Source organism: Narcine bancroftii, chromosome 9, assembly GCF_036971445.1.
Source record: "Narcine bancroftii isolate sNarBan1 chromosome 9, sNarBan1.hap1, whole genome shotgun sequence".
NCBI classification, from domain to species: Eukaryota; Metazoa; Chordata; class Chondrichthyes; order Torpediniformes; family Narcinidae; genus Narcine; species Narcine bancroftii.
In genome coordinates, this window is record NC_091477.1 from 83,380,308 (window position 1) to 83,404,371 (window position 24,064).

The 24,064-nt window shown below is 38.2% G+C and overlaps 1 protein-coding gene across 4 annotated transcripts in view; it reads right to left on the bottom strand.

Annotated features, from left to right (window-relative positions):
* clstn2a (calsyntenin 2a) overlaps nt 1-24,064 on the bottom strand; it is a 453,983-nt gene that overhangs the window by 85,166 nt on the left and 344,753 nt on the right. For all 4 annotated transcript variants that reach the window (XM_069896652.1, XM_069896653.1, XM_069896654.1 and 1 more), the window contains exons 8-9: nt 23,120-23,377; nt 11,432-11,553 (exon numbers count right to left, since the gene is read on the bottom strand). In XM_069896652.1, the coding sequence (XP_069752753.1) occupies nt 11,432-11,553; nt 23,120-23,377 (380 nt within the window). The remainder of the gene's footprint in view (nt 1-11,431; nt 11,554-23,119; nt 23,378-24,064) is intronic.

Sequence of the window (24,064 nt, forward strand, 5' to 3'; positions counted from 1 at the left end):
TATAGGTCCTTTCAAACTGCTATGTAAAATGGGGTTAACCGGGAAATTTGCCTGGTTAGTGCCCAAGTTATGCAGCAGTTAGAAAGAGTCCAACCGGTTAACCTCCTTGGAACCAAACCGGGTCCCAGAGGGAGTCAGGGTACCCAGTTAAACTTACTTCGGTCTCATCCACGGCCAATTTGAACAGGAAAATGGCTGACCCACTTGCGTGCGTCATCGAGCACCCAGCATCTGAACATTCGGCAGAATTTTGAGTTCGTGACGTCTCATTGCGGGGATGGTATTCCCCCTTAAATCACTGGGTTGGCGATATAATGAGTAGGTCCCCCTGCAATTTAAAAGGTGCTTTTCCCCAGTAATCACACCCGGATTCCAGAAGGGTTACCCAGGTGCTACAATTTAAAAGGGGTTATTAAGTGCAATGGGAAGCAGAAGCATAAAAGTATTCATTGCCTTTTGACGTCAGATTCAAAATAGATCCTCTTTGTTCAATCTGTGTTCGCAATCAGCAATGCTGCCAAAGGCACATTTATTTCTTGATGTTAACTTATTTAGACATACAGCATAGTATCAGGCCATTTCAGCCCATGAGTCCATGCCGCCCAATTTACAGCCAATTAATCTACACCCCCAGTACATTTTAAATGGTGGAAGGAAACCGGACCCCCTGGAGTAAACCCACATAGACACGGGGTGAATGTACAAACTTCTTACACATAGTGTGGGATTCAAACCCCGATACAGACCCAATCGCTGGCACTATAAAGGCATTGCGCTAACCATGCTGCCCTAAGGAAATGCAGTAGGACTTTGAGGTTATTTACATTTGATCCCCTGAAGGACCATTGAAATTTGTGCATCAGTTAAACAACTATGGAGTCTCGTTACTTGCAATATGCACCTCCAAATCGTAATCTTTACACTTTAATTTGACATTAGTTCAATGAATTAGCAACAACTTCTTACACAATGTCACCAAGGAGCTGATTGTAGATTTTAGGAAAGGAAAGCCAGAGGTGTATGATCCAGTGATCATCGGGGGATCAGAGGTGGAGAGGGTGAGCAAATTTAAATTCCTGGGATTCACTATCTTGGACAGCCTTTCAACCAATGTCATTATGAAGAAAGCACACCAGCACCTCAACTTCCTCAGAAGTTTTGTGGAGGTTCAGTATGTCATTGGAAACCTTGTGAAACAAGTTGTTACTTTCCAAAGCATTACTATTGTAAGATTAAATCGTGGACAGAAATGGGCACATGTCTGAATGCAAGACACTCAAACTCCTTGTGTGGATGAAGGAGAATACCAGTAACAGATCTGAAATTCTCTATAAAACATTTCTTTAAATAACCCAGATGACAAAAAATAAATCTTTTATGCTGGTTATTTCTTATGAATTGAACATACAGCATAAATGAAAATAGGATTAAGTAAGCTATTTTTATGAGCTCCAACATTTTGTTTGCATGAATGTGTCCAAAAGTTATGCACTTGCAGGCTACAGTTCACAGGTGAATGATTTTGTGCCATGTGAGCAAAGAAGCTCAAGGTTTACCCAATTTCCTAATTAAAGAATCCAAAGAATCTATGCTGGGGATTTTTTATGTTGAAATTACCCCCTTCTTGGGTCTTCACATATTTTGTGTAGTCTGACAAAGTAACACCCTGGTTGTTGGTCAAGGATGCTCAACATATTCCCTTTCCTTTTGCTTTCTTTTTTTTTAAATTTTTTATTTTTCACACCATAAATCACATTAGCCATGATATACACTATTTCTTTTTCACACATATACAGTGACATTTTCTCCCCCCCCCTCCTCCCAAGCCACCCCCCCCACCCCCCCCCCTCTCATCCATTTTAGGTATACAATCTAGGTTGCATTAAGCCAGTCAGACAATGTTGTCATTCAACAAAAATACACCAGAAATTCTACTGAGTCCATTCTTTTCTTTCCTTCTCCTTCCATCAACTTAGGTAATGTTTGTCCCAGGTAGGTTTTCGCTATTGTATTTAATGTAAGGCTCCTATACTTGTTCGAATATTTCAATATTATTTCTTAACCTATATGTTATTTTTTCTAATGGAATACATTTATTCATTTAAATTTAGTAGTTTCTTCCTTTTAATTTGGTTATGTATTCCATTAATATTTAAAGTCATATAGTTCAGCGTAGCCCTTTTATATTTTGTTTATCTTCTCTTTCCGTTTTTCCATCATTACCTTTCCTCCTTTTCCATTTCTGTTTTCTTATTTTCAACTCTTTGCTTTCTTTAGTTAAATTGCAACCTTCAAAAAATCATGCACTTCCTCTGTATATTTCACATATTCAAACTCCTTCATGTATATCATTATAATTGCTGAAGCTGAAAGGAAGGTGCTAATCTATAGAAGTTGTGAAAATGTTAACAGCATCCATCTCAATGAATGGTCAATGGTAAAAGTCCATTTCCCGCAAAATGACCATGACCTATTTCACTTTACAGCTATTGGGTATCCTTTGTTGTTTCCATTTTCATCTGGGATTTTGCCTGGGAGATGGCTTTTCCAAGGTTGTACCTGTTCAGTATGTAATGTTCTGGATCTCTGAATTTAAATCCTGTGATCTGGCTCTCAGCAGGTTCCAGATTTCATTGTTCATCCAGGGCTTCTAGTAAGGGAATATGCTGAATGATTTGGTGGGGTACACCTGTCAACAGCTGATATGATAAAGTCTGTAATGACCCTGGTGTAATCATTCAGATCCTCAGCTGAATTCTTGAACACCATCTAATCCACTTGAGGCAGCCCTGTAACCATTCTTCAGCCTCCTGCAACTACCTTCTGGCTGTCCTGATCACTGGAGCCTTGCTTTTTAGGCTCTGTCTGTATTCAGGCAGAAGGAACACAGTGCCAAAATGCAGTCTTGGGAAAGTGTGGAAGGTCTTCCTTATCTTGGTGTAGCATTGATCAAGTATGCTGGGAGCTCTGGTACAGCAGGTTACATGATGGTGGTCATTAATTGGATTTTCTTGAGGCAAGTCTGGTTAAAGTTATTTATAGTGCATCGAGGTGGGTTGTCTCTTGTTTACTAACCATAGCATACAGTTTCACAAGTGCCTTTTGGTAATTGGCGTCGGGAGGGACATAAACTCCAGTAAGAATCCCTGCTGAGAATCCCTGGGTGGATAGAAGGGTCTGAATCTAATCAAGATTTGCTCTAAGGCTGTGGATCTGGAGGGCAACATGGTCCCAATGTCAGAACACCAGCCTGTATTCACTAAAAGCACACAGCAGCCCCTGAATGGTGAAACCCTCTGGTTGGATCAAAGTGCCTGGTAAAGCAGCCTTGCCATGGGCTCATCAATTTTATTTTCTATACAAACACACCCTTGTATACACAGAACCTTTGGAATCCATCCACATTTGTCCTGTTAAGTTGAACCAAATAGTTCAAGCAAAATTTAAATATCACTCCCTTTTTAAGAAGCTGGAGATATAAATACAGGCACACCCTTACTTGCGACCTATGCAACACAGGTCCATCCACACATAAATATAAATTTACGCAGTTTACATTGTATTTGACAAACTATAACAGGGATACAGGGCATGCAAGAGCCAAAATGTGCATACTTATTTTGTTAGTTGGCATTCTGGGGTTCATAGGCTCGGCACAGCAACCTTTATTCCTGTGTACATGTGCGTGCCTTCGGTTGGCTCATGCGCAGTGGGTTCGCCTATTGGAGTTCAGTTGGCACATGCTTGAGAGTTAAGGGCACGGATTCAATGTCATCATGGCACTTAACACTCGGGGATGCGCCAATCGAACTCCAATACATGAACCCACCGTGCGTGTGCCAACCGAAGACTCCCTCATGCTCACAGGAATCAAGATGGCCGTGCCCAGCCTATGAATTTCGGGATGCTGACTAACAAAGTAAGTACACACATTTTGGCTCATACATGTCCTGTACCCCTGTTATAGTTTTTAAAATACAACATTTGGTTAAAAAGTTTGTTTTAAGACTTCGGTACTCCATGTGCGCAGGAAAAATTCCGACTTACATCCATTTCGAGATACAACCAATCCTTCTGTCCCGATAATGAACATAAATTGAGGAGTACCTGTAAAGGAAAGCCCCTTCCACATTTTATAAAGGAGACAGCCTTCTGACCTTCTGACAGTGTTCAGCCATTAATAGCTTTCCTCCTTCTCAAATGCATCCAGGGTGAACTGAAACATCAATTTATGCTTAAACCAATGGAAACTCTCTGGGATATATGAAGAATATCTATGCAATTGCAGTAACCCTTGTTTTCAGAGAAGATTCAGGTGGAAATACTAATTTGAAACAATGGACATCTATGACAGAAACAAATCATTTAAATCTTAACAATAACAATTTTTTCAAGGGTAAATGCTTTCTTCAGGGATTCTTTCACTCAATAACAATGGTTACTTATGGAGCTTCTTATAAATACACAGTTTAAAGAAAAAGCATCCACAAATGACTGGCACATTATCACTGTGCACTGCAGCATACAGTGAGATGTGGGTTCATGTTTGGCAACACTGTGCTCAACTATTGACATTAAATCTTCAGGATGTTTGGCAATAATCAGAACCCTGAAAGAACATTAGACATTTAAGTAAAATGGACATCTCTTACTCACATGGATGAAGCAAATTGGATTGTAATTATTCAGAGTGACAGTGTTCCATTTTTAATTTAATTTTAATTTAGATATGCAACACAATAATTAGGACCTTTCAGCCTACAAGCCCATGCCACCCAATTGACCTAGACCCCTGGTACGTTTTGAACAATTGGAGGAAACCAGAGGCCCTGGAGAAAACCCACGCAGAACTTACAAACTCGTCACAGACAGCACTGGATTCAAACCCCAGTTTGTTAAGTTCACTGCTCGACTAAACGTCCCATCCATAATTGTACAGATTGCGGACAAAAAGTGAGACGTTAATCACAACAAATGCATGATAAGAAATGCTAACACAGAATAATAGTCAGGACATCAGCAAAATTGGGAAAATATAACAGATGAACGAGCAGCTTTCCTATTGTTTAGGCTTCCCATCAGAAATGTTCATATCAGATTGTCCAGCATCATCTTAACCATCTGAATGGTTACCACCTTTGTCAAACCTTTGAATAATAAGAACATTTTTCCAATTAACTATGAAGATCACTCTTCAGTACCCCTACAATCTCCGCTTGAGACATTGATTTGATCCCTCCATCTGGTTGCTATCTAAGGCTGCCAAATATTAATAACCACACACCTCTAATGGGTTGAGCTGCTACCTCTCCATCACTGATCATTATTTCCACTCTTGTAATATTCCCATATTTGTGCCTTCCTCACCTCATCTGGTTCAGAAATGCTGATTAATTTTCAGTTCAGGATTGTCACAGTATTCTCCTGGCCAGCTATTTTGAAGATGGATGCATTCTCCATAAATCTGAATCTTCTACTATTAATGCATGATCTTACATCACATTGCCAGTGAAACCTTGACAACAATATTTTCCTTCCTGTTTTCAAATCTGACTTGAGCCTCAACCCTTCCAATCTCTAATCTACTTCATCCATAATAATCTCCAAGCTTTCTGCATTCCTCAAATTCTGGATGCTTTAAGTTCCTTCTGCTAATTACTTCACCACTGGTGTTTGGGTCATTAGCTGGTTAAGCTGTAAATCTGGGAATTTCTTGCCTAATTTGCTCTGCATCTCCTTTTCTTGAAGGCAAACAAAGCTTCCTTACCATTTGAACATATACCCCAAAACCTCCTTGTCACATGGTATCAAATTTCATGTGATAAACTTTAAAATACCTTGGATGTTTTGCTTCTTTAAAGACACAGTAACAATGTTTTAGTTGCTTGGATTCACATTTGTCAATAATACTCATGTTAATCCAACATTTCATAAACAATACAATATTTCCTCAGAGAATTTTCTTTCTGTAATATACTCATTTACATGTTGAATTCAATCAACTTTAAAAGCTGTGGATTTATCATGCTCTAATGCTAATATTATTAAAGTCATATCTAAAATTCTGTAGATATCGTAAACTAGAGGTTAAAATCAGCCTGTACTACATCCAGTTTAGTATTTAAAATTTACCTTGGATATACCAAGCAATGAAATGGTAATTGTTATGAAATAAACTCTTTACAATTCCTCTACCAAATTAATCCATTGTTACTTTTGGCTAAAGGTAGGTCATGATCCTTCTCATGTTGGATTACCATTTGTGCTTACAATTCCGTAGGCAGTTCGCAAGACGCCATTATCACGAGCTCATCAGCATAAAACCTTTCTATACACTTCATTTTCAGCATAATAATGAGATTTTGTTGTTGTTTTTAAGTTGTAATTGATATGCCATAGATGAAATCTTTCATGAAATTTAATGACATTCAATCAAGACTAATTCAGTGCATGAGAATAAATCTTGCCATTTCCAAGACAGAGTTCACATAACTTCAATAAATTGAAGCCCTCAATTAAGTATTTGTAAAATTATTTATACACATATCCCTATAGTCAGTTTCTCCTTATGACTCATTTACATAATCATTAAATGTCAAAGCTAACACAGAGAGGAAAAGAGGGGGGAGGGAGGAGTGGCACCTCTTTATCAGCAGAAATCGTAATTCACTGAAAAAAATATCCATTGTATTTAGCACACAATGTTTTGCATAGATGAAAAACTGCAATTCTGTTAAATATCTGCAAATTAAAACAATGATCATGTGATGATAAATTTGACGATAATTTGTGCTTTTTATTGGTATTATTTAGGGCAGGTATCGAAGCAGTCTCAAATCTCCTTTGCTTATATTGGTCATATTGCAGAGTGTTAACTTGTGGAGAACTTTCCGATTAGATTAGCACCATGATTTCATTGCTGTTGTTGAGTCCTCTGAGCTGCACCTGACTAATTATTGCTTGGTTGCAAGACAGTTTTGTACTCTGGATCTGGCGCCTGGGAGGGCACATCTTTTGACTTGCCGAGTTTGATTTATTTGTCATCCAACCAAAAATCCTATAACATCATTCACGGATTCTGATTTTAACACCATTACTATGTTTATCCAACAATTTTCAGAGGGGCCGGTCCCTTCATCTAATAAAATTATACACTAAACAGCATAAATGGAATAGAGAAATATGTTTATAAGAAGGCATCAAAGCAATTGAATTATTTTAGGAAGAGAGGCCTAGAAGAGTATTAAGAATTTTAGCTAAGGAAGCTTTGTTTCCCTTCAAGTATTGAAATTAAATGTTGGCAGATTGAGTTTTTTATTTCCAGAACTGAAGCATAAATTTAAATTAGTCCTAAGTATTTTCCATGAAGTATCTGGTTACACTCCGATCAAAAGGATAATCATATACAGGGGATCTAGCACATCTCAGTAAAGATCATCTATATTCTTTATTGAACTTGGAGGCAGTTCAGAAACTGCACTGCAATCTTCAAGAACAGTTGAAGTTAGTTATGAAATAGTTTTTGCTGAAAAATATGATTTTCTAATTTTCAGCATGCAATTCACATCAATGGAAATCATTCAAACTTAATTTTCTTGTTGCTCCATCCCCAGTCAATAGAAAACTGGTTTACAGCAACCAAATATTTAATATTACTTCAGCAGTGGGAGGAAATACAGGTTGAGGATGATCTTGTATCTCAGATGTACACAACTCGATGGATGTTGTGTACATGTCCAAGTTCATTTCTAATAGGTATATTGAATGGTAGGTTGCTTTTCAAGAAGAATCCTGGGCACGCAGTTGAGAAATCTACTGATTACTGTTGCATTTACATAATCACAAGACAATGTCTTCACAGACAATTATTGCTGCTTCTTATTGGTCTTCAAATGAGTGGCTCGTCACCCCATTGCATAGGGTAATCAAGAGTTAACTACACTGATGTGGGTACCAGGTCATGCATTGGCAAGACTGGATATTGTCACAAAACAAAAATAAAAACTGGTGCTGGTTATGATGTTAACTGTTGTTATCGATCACCAAATCTCTAGCAATGACTGACAATTTATTTTTCTACTCTCCTGTATCCTGTAGAAAAGAAGCCACATGACAATCGATACCTCTCTGGGAGCTCATCCAGAGACCCTGCTACTCCTGACAGTCCGTCCAAAAGCATTCCAGTTGGTTAATCATTACAGCTGGGTGCAATTGTATCCATGCACACATGCCATAATCCCTTGGGATCTCCATTTAACTCACAATGAAATGTTAACCGATGGCTGCAACTGTCAAATGAACAAAGTTAGTGCTTCTGTTTCTGAGAAAAGGGAATTCCATAGTGGCAGGAGCAATGGAGGTTTGAATTGAATTTTGCATTCCTGATGTCCATTCAATCATCAGGTCTCAACCAGAAAAGGAAATATTTGCACGGAATATTTCTTAATTTTGACCCTTTTACATAGAATCCCAGCCCACAACAAATGACAATCTATGTGTACGTGATCAGTTCTGTCCAGAACCTTGGCCACAAATTTGAAATACATAATTTTTAACAGCATTTTAAATGCAAATAATGAAAAGTTGGAGACAATTTTCATGTCCCTGCCATTGTTTCTTTCCATGAAATGAAATACACAGACTGCAAGAAAATATGTTCTAATCACATGCTTTTGATTTAACTGACAGAAGCAGGTGGGGGCCTCAAATATACATTAAAACAGGCTCCCATTTTGTGAATGAAATTTTGGGCATTCACTGTGGAACATCACATCTAAAAAATGAAGACAAACTTTAACAATACTATGCAAACAGCCATTTCAGAGATAGCCCACCATGGTGGACTTCAGTGGTGCCTGAGTTCCAAGTCTTTGGGCAAAACCAATAAGCATGGCTCTTTTTATAACTGATGTCACACAGTGTGGGGTGGATAATAAATTGATCAAAACCTGGGGCTGGGATTCCTGGAACAAAATGGAAATGAGAGGGTACTGGTAACAATTGAGAATTAGAGAGTTAGAAGCTTGTTCTGCAAGAGAAGGTGCGGTGGTTGTGAGTAGGGTGGGCATTCCAAAGGGAGGACATGGTATTTATATATATATATATATATATATATATATATATAAAACACACACACACACATACATATGCTGTCTTTGCAATGCTGTTTACATCTTATAATTTTTTTTCTAAACACACTGTATGTGTGCATATGATATATTCACACACACACACACACACACACACACACACACACACACACACACACACACACACACACACATATATATATATCACACACATGCTTGCCAATATATGGCAACCTATGATTGTGTCCTCCTTTGGAATGGCCACTACTGGGGAGTGAGATTGTGCATGGTGAGGAGAGGGGTAGGAGAATGCTTGAGTCATATGAGAAGGGCTCACAGGATTAAAATTAGGTAAGGGACACCTTACAAGATTACAATTCCAGAGCATGGTTTAAAATCTTGCTGCCAAGGGAAAATCAATGATGGTGGCATCTGGGTCAAAGTAGTCAAATTTCCCCTGCAATATTCCAAAAGGAGCCCTAGAATGACACCATCCCATGCATGTCTGGCTTGGAAATCGTATCAGAAAGCAAGGGTGCATGACTCTTGGCAGCACCCATTTAACAATTGGGATCACCAAACCAGAATCATGACTTAAGCTTATGGATGCCAGCCCTCTCTCCTTCGCTCTTCCCTCTTCTATGATTGTCGCACCTATTTATCACAAGCTTGGAAAATGTAATGCCATAAAAAAATTACAAAGGATGATTTTTAATTTGTGTAACTTAGTGTTTGCTGGAATTTCACTCTGTCTTTGGGATCAGCTATCATTAAAATAAATTCAAGGAATTGCTGGAGCAAATCAAATGCTGATTTAAATAGAAGAAGAACTGTTTGTCATTGTAAAATAACAACTTTAGCTTTATCTAAATGCTCATGAACTGAGAGTAATATTTTGGTGTAATATGAAAGTAGCCTGGGGCATTGCATATAAATGGAAAATGAGTCAAAAGTGCACATATAAAGAAGATATTTTAGTAGTTGCAAAATGATCTTCATCAGAGTATCCAAATGAACAGAGCTGTTATATATTCTTGTTCTATTTACATTTCTCTGTCTCTTTCCTGAAATACTTTCATTTTCAAGCTTTGCACATTATCATCAAACAATAATCAGTGGAAATAGTACGACATTTTTGCAAATGAATTTAGATAAGTACTGTATTTGTAAAGGAATGTTTTGGATGGCTATGGGGAAATGACAGGGAATGAGGCAAAATGGATAGCGATGGGCTAAATGGACACTGCTCTGTTAAACAATTTTGCACAAAATACACCGTTTTAAAAGCAGATGGTCACGGGTTTGCTGAAACTACAACATCTTGTCAAAAATATGAGGGAACAGAGACACATAATATGATCATATGATTTACTTTTTCCATCATAATGTGTTTGGCACTGGATAAACAGAATGCAATTTAATTATCAGATGAGCAAAGGATGATTCACTCAAGGATGTGTGAATCACCTCAGAGCTTTCAAATCCTGAATAATATGAGTACCCTCCTGGGAAACCATTCATAGTCTTCGACGAGAAATAAGGAAAACAATGCATAAAATATTGTTAAAACAAATGAAGAATAAAAGTGTAATGCATCATATATGGTTTGCTAAAAAAATACATCAGCTAGAAATTAAAATAAGCATTTAAATTAGCTGGCAGGTGTAAAACATAGTAATATATACACTTGTGTGCACAACGCATACATATACACATGCATGCACACATACACAACATCCATGATGCACCTGGACATCCATAACAATACTCATATCCATTCACATGTGCAGGCACACATGCACATACATGCATATCTAAAACACAATGTATGCTTACAGTTGGGCACAAAAACAGCACAATGAACATGCACATACGTACAGAATATACACATGCATACACAGGCACACACAATACACATATGCACACATATGTAATACAAAAAATGCACCCACCAGACACACACAGATACAATATACACAACTCTGTTTACATCAACACACGCAAAAAAAACACACATCACATCCACAAAGATGTCACAGACGACATGCTTACAAATGTGTCACATTCATACCATATAAACAACTATCACATTCACAACATATTTGTGCCCCAAAATACATACCAAGCCCATATACATAGGTTACAAACATGCCATATATAGCCCATCACACACTCAATTCCCAACAGTGAATCAGAATCGGAATTTATTGTCATAAACAAGCCACAAAATGTGTATAATGGCTAATTCAAAGGTTTCTATAATTAAAGTATTGCCATCTGCACTATTCATTCGATTTGACTAGATTTATGCTCTATTAATGAATGACCCAAGTCTTACCAACCTGCTCCAGTTTCCAATGGAATTCAGCTGGACGGAATGTGTCAACTTGATCAAAGTCTCTACGGAGTAAGAATACCAACCGACAATTGTGGACATAGAGTGCGTAATGGTGGCGATTCATTTCTGAAAGCAAAACAAAAATCAGTTAAAACAAGAAGCCTGCATTTTGAAATTATTATTGTGGCTTACACTGCACAATGGGTATTGGAACAAAAACAAGAAAACATTAGAAGTACTCAGTGTCAGCTCTTATGGAGAGAGAAAAACAGAGTTAAAGGGAAGAACTGTGCTGCTAGTGAGTCAACTGTTCCATAGAGAACTTCCTGCTCACCTGGTGTGGGAGGTTCAGCTTTCTCATGATGTCCGCGGCTGTCTACAGCAATGTGGAAGTCATGAATAAGCTGGATCTCCAGGTTTACCAACATCAAATCCAAAGACAGGGCACAAACATACTAAACTAAGGGCTAAAGTAAAACATGAAAGTTCACAGGCACTGTGGATAAAGTAAAAACACAAAGCTGGAGAAACTCAGAAACTCAGTAGGTTAAACAGCGTACTTCATATACCAAGAATAAAGTTGTCTAACCAACATTTCAGATATGAAGAAAATGTCGGCAGGTGCCCAAGCAAAATAATGGGGGAGAGGGGCAGGGGGAGGAGCATAGTCCAAAATTAGGAGGTAATAGGTGGATAAGGGAGGAAGAGCACACCAGCAAATAGGGGAGGAGGGATGGCTCTGTGAATGGAGAGGGAAGAAGGTGGAGAGCTGGAGAAAAAAAGGGAAGGGAGAGAGAATGGGGAGTAGTCCAGCAGAAACGGGAGAAGTTGATGTTAATGGTGTTCTTTTGGAGAATGCCCAAGAAAATTGTGTTGCTTCTCCAATTTACGGGTGGTCTTAATGGGATAGTACACGAAGCCATGGACAGATATGAGCATAGGAATGGAGCATGGAATTGAAGTGATTGGCCACTGGGAGATCCCTGTCACTGATGTGGATAAAGTAAATAAAGGTGCTCAGTGAACTGATTTCCCAGTCAGCATCTAGTCTCCGATGTAGTGAAGACCATAACAGTAGCACCAGATGGAGTAAATGACTCCCACAGATAAACAAGTGAAGTGTCGTTTCACTTGAAAGAACTGTTTGGGGCCTGAATGGTGGTGAGGGAGGAGGTGTGGGTGCAAGTTCAGCACTTCCTGCAGCTGCAGGGGAAGGTGCAAGCGGGGGATTATAGGAAAGAGATGAGTGGACAAGGGAGTCAGGGAGGGAGTGAGCCCTGTGGAAGGAAGCGAGGGGAGTAGAGGGGAAGATGTGTCAGGTGGTAGAATCATGTTCAAAGTGGTGGAAATAATAGAGGATAATGTGCTGGAAGCAGAGGCTAGTAGAGTAATAGGTGAGGACAATGGGAATCCAGTGTCTGTTATGACTGGGAGCACAGAGGTCCAGGGCAGATGAGTGGGAATTGGAGGAGATGCAGGTAAGGGTTGAGTTGATGGTGGTGGAGAGGAAGCCACGTGTGTGGAAGAAGGGCATTTCAAATGATCTGGACTGGAAGACCTCATCTTGGGAATAGATATGTCAGAGACGGAGAAATTTGGAGAAAGGAATAAATAGAATCCTTGCAGTGGACAGAGTGTAAAGAAATGTAGTCAAGATAATTGTGGGAGTTAGATTTGTAAAATATGTCTGTGGAAAGCTTGTCTCCTGAGATGGTGACAGAGAGATCAAGAAACGGAAGTGTGTTTCTGGAGATGATCCAGGTGAATTTGAGATTGGAGTATAAGATGGCCACAAAGTGAATGAAGTTGACGAGTTCATCACGGGTAGATGTGGTGCCCCACTGTAGTCGTCAATATAGTGGAGAAAGCATTGTGTAGGATTGCAGTATAGATTGCTTCACAAAGCCCACAAACAGGCAAGCATAGCTGGGACCCATGCAAGTATCTATGGCTACTCCTTTGATTTGAAGAAAGTGGGATGAGTCAAAGGAGAGGTTATTAAGAGTGAGAACCAGTTCTGCCAGGTGGAGGAGGGTGACTGGTTAGGTCTCCTATCAAGAAAAAAATAAAAGGCTTTGAGACCTTCTGTATGGAGGATGGAGGTGAAAAGACATCCATAATGGAAATGGGGCTATCAAATTCAGGGAAGTGGATTGAAGAGATGGAGGGTGTCGTAGATGTAGGAGGGGAAGGATTGGACCAAGGGAGAAAAGATGGAGTCGAGGTAAGGCAATACTAGTTTGGTGGGGCAGGTGCTTGCAGAAACAATGCATCTACCTGGAAAACTGGGTTTGGACTTCAGAAATGTGTTAAATTTGGAGTCACGTGATGGAGTAGTGGCCGGACGGTGAACTCCAGCCCTCTCCAGAAAAGTCGGGAAAAACAAGAGAAAATACAAAGGCACAGAAATACAAGTTAAAGAAAAGTGAGTATAAAGGTGGAAAGAAGATGGAGACAAAAGGAGAAAAATCAAAATCAACGGAAAGAAGAGAGGAAGAGAAGACAACGGAGGAAAAAGGTGAAGGCCTTACCTGTCCGAAGAGGCCCGCTGCGGAGAGAAGACCCCACTACCTCAGGTCGGTAGAAAGAGAACTACAACAATGGCTCACAGAGCCGAGTAAAAGTGCGCAACCGCGCATGCGTGACTCCTCGCGCATGCGCGATGCGCATACAAAAAAACACACCGACGGGAGGGGGGACCAGCTGGGGAGTCGATCTCCACAGCCGGCAACGACAGCTGCAGAACACCTGCAGCAAGAAGAGACCACAGAAAACAATGGAAACAAGAAAGAAGAGGAGGAAAGGGCAGCAAAGAAACAACAGATGGTCAACCTAGAGGAAGAAGAAGAGGAAGAGGAAGAGTACAGGGAAATAGAAGAAGAAAAGATAGGCAAGGTAAAGGAGGTACTTGCTCTTGTTAGAGGATACATGGAGTCATTTAAAGAATGGCAAACACAGGAATTCAATGATTTAAGAAGAAGAATAAACAACACAGAAAAGAAAATAAATAAAATGGATATGACCTTAACAGAAATGGGGAAAAAAATGGACAAGATGGAAGAACGGGCAATAGCAGCAGAAATGGAGGTAGAAGACTTAAAAAAGAAATTGGAGGAATCTAATAAAAAAACTAAAGAGACACAAGAATTACTAGCCCAAAAAATAGATATAATGGAAAATTATAACAGAAGAAATAACATAAAGATAGTGGGCCTTAAGGAAGATGTAGAAGGCAAGAATATGAGGGAGTTTATAAAAGAATGGATCCCTAAGGCCCTAGGATGTCCAGAACTACAGCAAGAAATGGAAATAGAAAGAGCACATAGAGCATTGGCCCCTAAACCACAACCACAACAAAAACCAAGATCTATTGTAGTAAAATTCCTAAGATATACTACAAGAGAAAAGGTGCTGGAGAAGACAATGGAAAAAGTAAGAGAGGGCAACAAACCACTGGAGTATAAAGGGCAAAAAATCTTCATTTATCCAGATATAAGCTTTGAACTCCTAAAGAAGAGAAAAGAGTTCAATGCAGCAAAAGCGATTTTATGGAAGAAAGGATATAAATTTACACTGAAGCATCCTGCGGTATTGAAAATATTTATTCCAGGACAACAAAACAGACTATTCTCGGATCCAGAAGAAGCACGAAAATTTGCAGAACAATTACAAAAATAGACTGAGGGATGAAGACGGGTAATGAGAGCAAAAATTATCACGATTGATATGTATGTGGGTAAAGACAAAAATAGACTGAGGGATGAAGACGGGTAAGGGGGGTAAAAATGACCACGATTGATATGTATGCGGGTAAAGAGGTATAAGAGTGAATAGAGACAACGGGCATATGTGAAAGTATCTGTAATTAGAGGAAAACATAGAAAGTATAGACAAGAATTAATAAGGGAAGGTAATGGAATAGAGAGAATAAGGAGGGAACTAAAAGAGTGACCTTTGTGACATATAAAAAACGAAATCTTTTCTGGGGGGGGCTGGGTGGGGGGAAAAGAGCGGTCACTGCAAAATCAGTTGACGCTTGCGAGTGGATTCGCAAATCCAAATGGAGAGGGGAGATGTGGTTGTCCGACAAGGGATAAAGGGCAACTCAGGAGGGGAAGGGGAGATTGGGGATAAAGAAGATAGAAATAGGAGAATAAGGAAAATGTTGGATGTTGTAGGAATGTTGTCTGGTAAAGAGTTGAAAATAAGAAAACAGAAATGGAAAAGGAGGAAAGGTAATGATGGAAAAACGGAAAGAGAAGATAAACAAAATATAAAATGGCTACGCTGAACTATATGACTCTAAATATTAATGGAATACATAACCAAATTAAAAGGAAGAAACTACTAAATTTACTGAAACAGGAAAAAATAGATATAGCATTTGTCCAAGAAACACATTTAACTGAATTGGAGCACAAGAAATTAAAGAGAGATTGGGTAGGACATGTAACAGCAGCATCGTATAATTCAAAAGCAAGAGGAGTGGCTATATTAATTAGCAAAAATGTGCCATTTAAAATAGAAGAGGAAATAATAGATCCAGCAGGGAGATATGTTATGATAAAATGTCAGATATATTCAGAGCTTTGGAATCTACTTAATATATATTCACCTAACGAAGAAGATCAAAAGTTTATGCAAGATATCTTTTTGAAGGTAGCTAATACGCAAGGGAACATACTAATAGGAGGGGATTTCAATCTGAATTTGGATCCAAATATGGATAAAACGGGGAAAAAAATTAACAGGAAGAACAAAGTAACCAAATTTATAATTAAATCAATGCAAGAAATGAAACTTGTGGACATATGGAGGAAACAAAACCCAAAAGAAAAGGAATACTCATACTACTCGACTAGACATAAAACATACTCAAGGATAGACCTATTCCTGTTATCAGCCCACATACAAGGGAGAGTTAGGAAAACGGAATATAAAGCTAGACTATTATCGGACCACTCACCCCTGTTATTGGCAATAGAGCTAGAAGACATCCCTCCAAGAATGTATAGATGGAGATTAAACCCCATGCTACTTAAAAGACAGGATTTTAGAGAATTTATTGAAAAACAATTAAAAATGTACTTTGAAGTAAATACGGAATCAGTGGAAGATAAGTTTATACTATGGGACGCAATGAAAGCATTCATTAGAGGGCAAATAATAAGTTATGCAACCAAGATGAAGAAGGACTATAATCAGGAAACAGAGCAGTTGGAAAGGGAAATAATAAACATAGAAAAAAAATTAGCAATAAAGGAAGATACAACCAAAAGAAGAGAATTGGCGGATAAAAAAATAAAATACGAAACATTACAAACATATAAGGTGGAGAAGAATATAATGAAGACAAAACAGAAATATTATGAACTAGGGGAAAAAACACACAAAATCCTAGCATGGCAGCTTAAGACAGAGCAAACTAAGAAAATGGTATTGGCAACAAGGAAAAAAGACAAACAAATTACATATAATCCAAAAGAAATTAAGGAAAACTTCAGAGAATTCTATGAACAATTATACCGAACCGAAAACGAAGGGAAAGAAGGGAAAATAGATGAATTTTTGACTAAAATTGAACTACCAAAACTACAAATAGAGGAACAAAATAAATTAACAGAACCATTTGGAACAGTAGAAATACAAGAGATAATAAAAAATTTACCAAATAATAAGACACCAGGAGAGGATGGACTCCCAATAGAATTCTACAAAACATTTAAAGACCTAATAATACCGCCCCTCCGGGATGTAATCAACCAGATTGATGAGACACAAAACTTACCAGATTCATGTAAAACAGCAATAATTACAGTGATACTAAAACAAGGGAAAGATCCACTCTCACCAGCGTCATATAGACCAATATCTCTGCTAAACACAGATTATAAGATAATAGCTAAACTATTAGCGAACAGATTAGCAGAACAGGTACCAAAAATGGTAAATTTAGACCAAACTGGATTTATCAAAAAAAGACGCACAACAGACAATATTTGTAAATTTATTAACTTAATTCATGCAGTAGAAGGAAATAAAGCACCGGCAGTAGCAGTTGCTTTAGACGCAGAGAAGGCCTTCGACAGAGTAGAATGGAATTACTTGTTCAAAGTATTGCAAAAATTCAGTTTACCGGAGAAGTATATTAATTGGATTAAAGCATTATATAAGGGACCGTTAGCGAAAGTGACAGTAAATGGACATGTATCAAAGCAATTTAACTTAAGCAGGTCAACGCGGCAGGGATGCCCACTATCACCATTATTGTTTGCGCTAGCTATAGAACCACTAGCAGAATCGATAAGAAGAGATAATAATATAAAAGGAATAAAAATAAAAGACAGGGAATATAAAATCAGTCTGTTTGCAGATGATGTGATAGTGTACTTAACAGAACCAGAACTATCAATAAAAGAACTATATAAGAAATTGAAGGAATATGGAGAAGTGTCGGGATACAAGATAAACGTAAATAAAAGTGAAGCAATGCCTATGAATAACGCGGATTTCTCAAAATTTAAGGAGGAATCCCCATTCAGATGGCAAACGCAGGCAATAAGATACCTAGGTGTGCAAATAAACAAAAATCTAGGCCAATTATATAAACTCAATTACAATCCACTAATGAAAAAATTACAGGACGATTTAGAGCATTGGAAAGAGCTACCACTAACACTGATAGGAAGGATAAACTGTATTAAAATGAACATTTTTCCAAGGATACTATACTTATTTCAGGCATTGCCAATACAACTGACAGAAAAATTCTTCAAAGAGTTAAAGAAAATAATAAGGAGATTTTTATGGAGAGGGGGGAAACCGAGGATAGCACTAGACAAATTAACAGAATGGTATAAACAAGGAGGCTTACAATTGCCAAACTTCAAAAATTATTATAGAGCCGCACAATTAAGGTACCTATCAGATTTTTATCAAACAAGGGAAAAACCAGACTGGACGAGACTAGAATTAGATAAAATAGGGGAAAAGATACCTGAACACATATTATATAAATGGGACGAAAAATTGGTACAACATAGAACTTCTCCAGTATTACACCATCTCCTCAATATATGGAAGAAGATTCATGTAGAAAGAAATAAAATAAATTACCAAATACCAAAACTAATATTGACGCAAAATAAGCTACTCCCTTTTACAATAGACAACCTTGCCTTTAGAAAATGGGAAAAAAAAGGGATTAAAAGAATAGAAAATTGTTTTTCAGGAAGTAGATTCTTATCCTTTGAACAAATGAGAGATAAGTACAATATAACGGGAGATACAGCGCTGGCATATTACCAACTGAGATCCTACTTGAAAGATAAATTAGGAAGCAACTTGAGTTTACCAGAGGGAAGTAACCTTGAATATGTGATTACAGATACAATGTTAATCAAAAGATTTATAAAAAATATGTATATTAAACTGCAAGAAAAGGAAAATGAGGAAACAAATGGTAAAACTAAACAAAAATGGGAACAAGATTTAAATATAAAGATAAAAAAGGAAACATGGGAGAAGTTATGCTCTGGAACGATGAGAAATACAATAAATACGAGGCTGCGTATGATACAATATAATTGGTTACACAGACTATACATTACACCGCAAAAGTTAAATAAATGGGACCCAACAGTATCTGATAGATGTTTTCGATGTAAAAAAGAAAGGGGAACAACAATTCATGCAATCTGGACATGTGAGAGAGTAGAAAAATTTTGGGATGATCTCAATCAGATATTAAATAAAATAACAGAAAACAATATACCAAAGAATCCAGAGATCTTTCTCCTAAGTAACATAAAAAATAAAGAATTTGGAATTGACTTGGAGGATGCACAAAAAAGATTTGTTAAGATAGCCCTAGCTGTAGCAAAAAAATGTATTATGTCAACCTGGAAATTGGAAGATAATTTGAAAATACAACAATGGTATATAGAAATGAATAAATGTATTCCATTAGAAAAAATAACATATAGTTTAAGAAATAATATTGAAATATTCGAACAAGTATGGGAGCCTTACATTAAATACAATAGCGAAAACCTACCGGGAACAAACATTACCTAAGTTGATGGAAGGAGAAGAGAAGAAAAAAATGGACTCAGTAGAATTTCTGGTGTATTTTTGTTGAATGACAACATTGTCTAACTGAATTAATGCAACCTAGATTGTATAACTAAAATGGATGAGAGGGGGGAGGGATGGGGGGGTGGCTTGGGAGGAGGGAGGGGGGAGGGAGAAAAAGTCACTGTAAATGTGTGGAAAAGAAAAAGTGTATATCATGGCTATTGTGATTTATGGTGTGAAAAAAAAACAAAAAAAAAAAAAAAAAAACTGGGTTTGCTCATCTTGGTTAAAAGGTAGAACCAGGCAGTGCGGAGATGGAAAACAATGAAGCTGGATGCCATGGGAGGGAGGTACCCAGAGGTGATGAGGTTGGAGAAATTGCTGGAGACAGTGGTTTAATGCGCTGCAGTGGGGTCCTGTGGAAGGGGTAAATAAGATGAGGTATCTGAGAGCTGTTGTCTGGCCTTGGCGAAGTAGAGATCAGTGTTCCAGTCCACAACAGCACCACCCTTGTCTGCAGGTTTGATAGTGAGGTTGGGATTGTTGTGGAGAGAGTGGAGAGCAGAGCATTTGGAGAAGTGAGATTGAAATCAAAGAGAGGAGTGGTGAATTTGAGATGGTTGATGTCTCAGCAGAAATTGAAAATAAAAAGATCCAGAGTGGCCAGCAAGCCATGATGAGCTATCCAAGAAAAGGAAGAGGCTTAAAGCAGGAGAAGGGGTGGTTGGCGTGTCATAGTCATTGAATGGGGATGGAGATGGAGTTGACAGGAGAAGAGTTCGACATTATGCCATGCACAGAACTCATTAAAGTGTGTGTGTGGAGGGGGATGAATACAAGGCCTCGATTGAAGACCGACCGTTCCGTCTCAGAGAGGGGATGGTAAAGACCAAGCAGCGGTCGAAAAAACCTAAGGGCTGACACAGTACTCATTCAGCTCCTCCGCAGATCAAGCATCACCCCATTCACTTGAATGGGGTCACCTAAGAAGTAAAAAGTCCGTGCAGTGAAATAATTAAAACAGGAAGAGATGGAAACATTCGGGTCAGATTGTAGAAAGAGAAACTGAGTTAATAATGTCAGAAATGAGAAAGGGGGAAAGAATGAATTTGATGTTTCCAGCTTTTCTGTTTTAATTCAGATTGCAGGCATTTGTGTTTTTTAGTTTCAAATGCAATTGTGGGTTTTTGACCTTATTATTTATAATTCTTTTGTAACTTGAATTAGTTTTATGTGTTATAATATTTTTCATCTATTATGAGCTTTTTATAAAAAAAAACATTTTGAATTATTTAAATCAGTTTTAATTGTCTTGAAATGTCCTTAATTTTTTTTAGCTGAAAGAAGCTTCTGGGTCATGGAATGGCAAGGCTAAGATGCTGGAGGTCAGACAAAGTCAATGCAGCCGTATGAATAGAGTAGAAAGGAACTGTGATGATTCTTTTATTGTCATAAAGAAACTTGGGTTCTTTTAAAACAACTATTCTTTATTAGTTATAGAATTCATTCACTACCATGTGGAGGCATCACCTTGAATCCAACTGAAGCTGCTACAAACCGGTATCTGACTCCCTCTATGGTCAGGAGGATCACTAGCACTCGATCATTACAGAAACATCATGGAGTGAAACAGATCACACATGATCCAGTCCAGTGCTTTGCTTCCATTATCTACCACGAGAGTTCCATCCAATCAGCTTTGATAATTCTATATTTTTCTTCATCGATGCTGCCTGGCAACTCTTGCATTTTGTTTTTATTGCAGGTCTGCAACATCGGTGAAGAGAAATTTTATAAATTTTCTCATGAGATTGTCCTGTGCAACACATGGTCTTTCTGGCTTCCAAACAATATTATGGTGTTGAATCAGTTGCAACAAAAAATATCAACGTTATGTAAGGGCAAATCCTTCCACATCTCTGGGACAGGAGAATAAAAGCAATCAAAACTGATAAAGTACATGGCAGTGGATGTTATATTAAAGAATGATGAATGGAAAAGCTTCAAGATCAACTTGATCATGACTTGAATTGTGTAAAATTCCTGCTTTCTTCTGATTATGATGGATGAGAAGACAGAAAGAGGATTTTATGTCAGAGAACTGTAAAGTTGGCTGCTTTATTTGGGTCACTGAGTTGATAAGAAAATTAAATAGATAAAAATAAACATGAAAAGGTTTGTGGAAATTGATTTAATTTTCTTTGGTCTTGGTTTCTACATGTGATGATGAGAACCCTATTTGTTGCTATTGTATCAAACACATAATTCTGCTGCACAAAACAAATTACTGCCAGAGACTGAGCTGCAAACATTTCTATGCAATTGTATAATTCACCTTACAATAAGGTTGAGTTATCTACATGGAAGATGACTGCTGACCAATAATTCTTTCACAATCAGAGTGTTGCAATAGATTCAAGATATACTTGCCTTGCATAGGTTGAAGACAAGTTCAAGATCAATTTGACCCATCAATAGCCCCTTTCATACTTGCATCCCACTAAATTGGCCGTTCAGTGTCACAGGATAGGAATGGGGGGAGGGGGTTTGTTTTTTACACTTGACCACTCCTAACTGGGACACTGAACACTTCCACACTTGCGAGGAGCCATCCCTGGGGTTAGGACTGTTCTACCTTCTACTGGTGACATCACGACGCATCGAGCGATAGTGAACCTGACCTAAATCCTGATCAATGTATTATGATCTTATATTTGAACAAAATTAATCATGCCTAATTATAACATGATTGAGGTTTACGTACAGCACAGTATGAGCTCTTCAGCCCCTGTTGTGCCGACCTATATAAACCTTTAATAATGGACTGTGGGAAAGTGCTAGCAATAAATAGCAATGGTGGATGATATTTAAACAGGATGGGAAAGTTGGCAGCGCTATAGCACACAATTATGGTGTGGGAAAGTTGGTAGCACTATCGTACAATTTATAAATACCGTTGGAAAAAAAAGATGGCGGACCTGCCCTCCCATAATGTCATGTGGCAGTGAAAGGGCTGTTTGCCTGGCTGCATGCATGGAGCATTCATTGATAGAGGGGCTTCTCTGCCGCAAGGCATTTTCAGAAGTTACATCTACCATTGTTTTTTTTTCCCCTCATGGTCTTTATAAATTGTACGCTACAGCACAACCAATTTTCCCACACTGTTTAAAAATTGTCTATTATTCCTATTTATTTCCCTTCTCTCTCCCTCGCTGCGACTTTCCCACAGCAAAGTTTATACCTTCATTTTAATCTTTTCTTTCTTCACGTTCCTGCATTCATGCAAAAACTTGGGTCATTTCAATCCCACAATGCAATTACCCATTTCACAGTTGTCTGATTGCAATGCCGGCATCTGCAGACGCTGGAGATTGTACTAGGGGTCGAGGGCGTCAATCCCTGGCGTGAGATGACATCCTCTGATGCCAGCATTGAGCTGATTTGGCTTTCACACGAGGCACTTTAAAGGTCAATTAGCGATTAATTCCTGGGATCACTTGCAAGTGTGAAAGGGGCTATTGACTTTACAAATAAAATTTTACATTGTTGTAGGCAATCATTTGATGCAACAATCAACAACTGGCAACATAATTTGCTTGAATTGTACTCATTGCACCTGTTTTATCTGAATTGCAGAGAATGGTTTCCTTCTCTGCTCTCATTCCTGAACTGGGTCCATGTTTCATCCACATTGTGATGGTAAATTGATCAGAGAGATTTTTGGACATCACCCCATCTGGAATCTTCGCAGCATGTTTGCCATCAAATTTGAAGATTAAGTCACTGTCGTGACCATTGTCCATCAGAAGACTTGAGGTCCAGTTTGATAAACCATAGGGTGCTGGGAGCAAATCGATACTCTCTGAAGAAGCACCTGGAGATAGAAGAAAATGAAAAAAGATTTAACCTTTTGTGGCCAATTTGAAGATAATGAGGTTACCTGAAGGTAAATTGTCACAACTGCAGGCATTTGTATGATTTAATTGATGGATTAGTGGACATGAAAGATTGCAAGAGATTTAATAAATGCAGCTGCAGTTTAGTACGCAGAACAAAGCTTTGATTTCACAAAATTTCACTATATTGTGAGGCACAATATAGATGAATCTAGTCTAGAATTCTCAGGTGTTAAAATAGTATTCATAATTGAAACCATGCCAAATTTTGTCATTAACAAGACCTAATGCTCACATTGCTGAACACAGTTGTTGAATAAGTAGCTAGTGTATTTGAATTTTAAACCACAGGAGTTTTGCGTTACAAAGATCACGTAACAATTGTAAAATATTTGTGCAATGAAAATCTCAGAATTATTAAAATTTGTAGCCCTGGAGTTAAATTTTTAAATTTAAATTTAGACATACAGTACAGTAACAAGCCCTTCCAGCCCACAAGCCCATGCCGTCCAATTGATCTTCAACCTCCGTACATTTTTAGGGGTAGGAGGAACCTGGAGCACCCAGAGGAAACCCACGTAGACATGGCGAAAATGCACAATTCCTTACAGACAGTGCTGGATTCAAAGCTGGGATGCTGGCACTGTAACAGCATTGTGCTAACA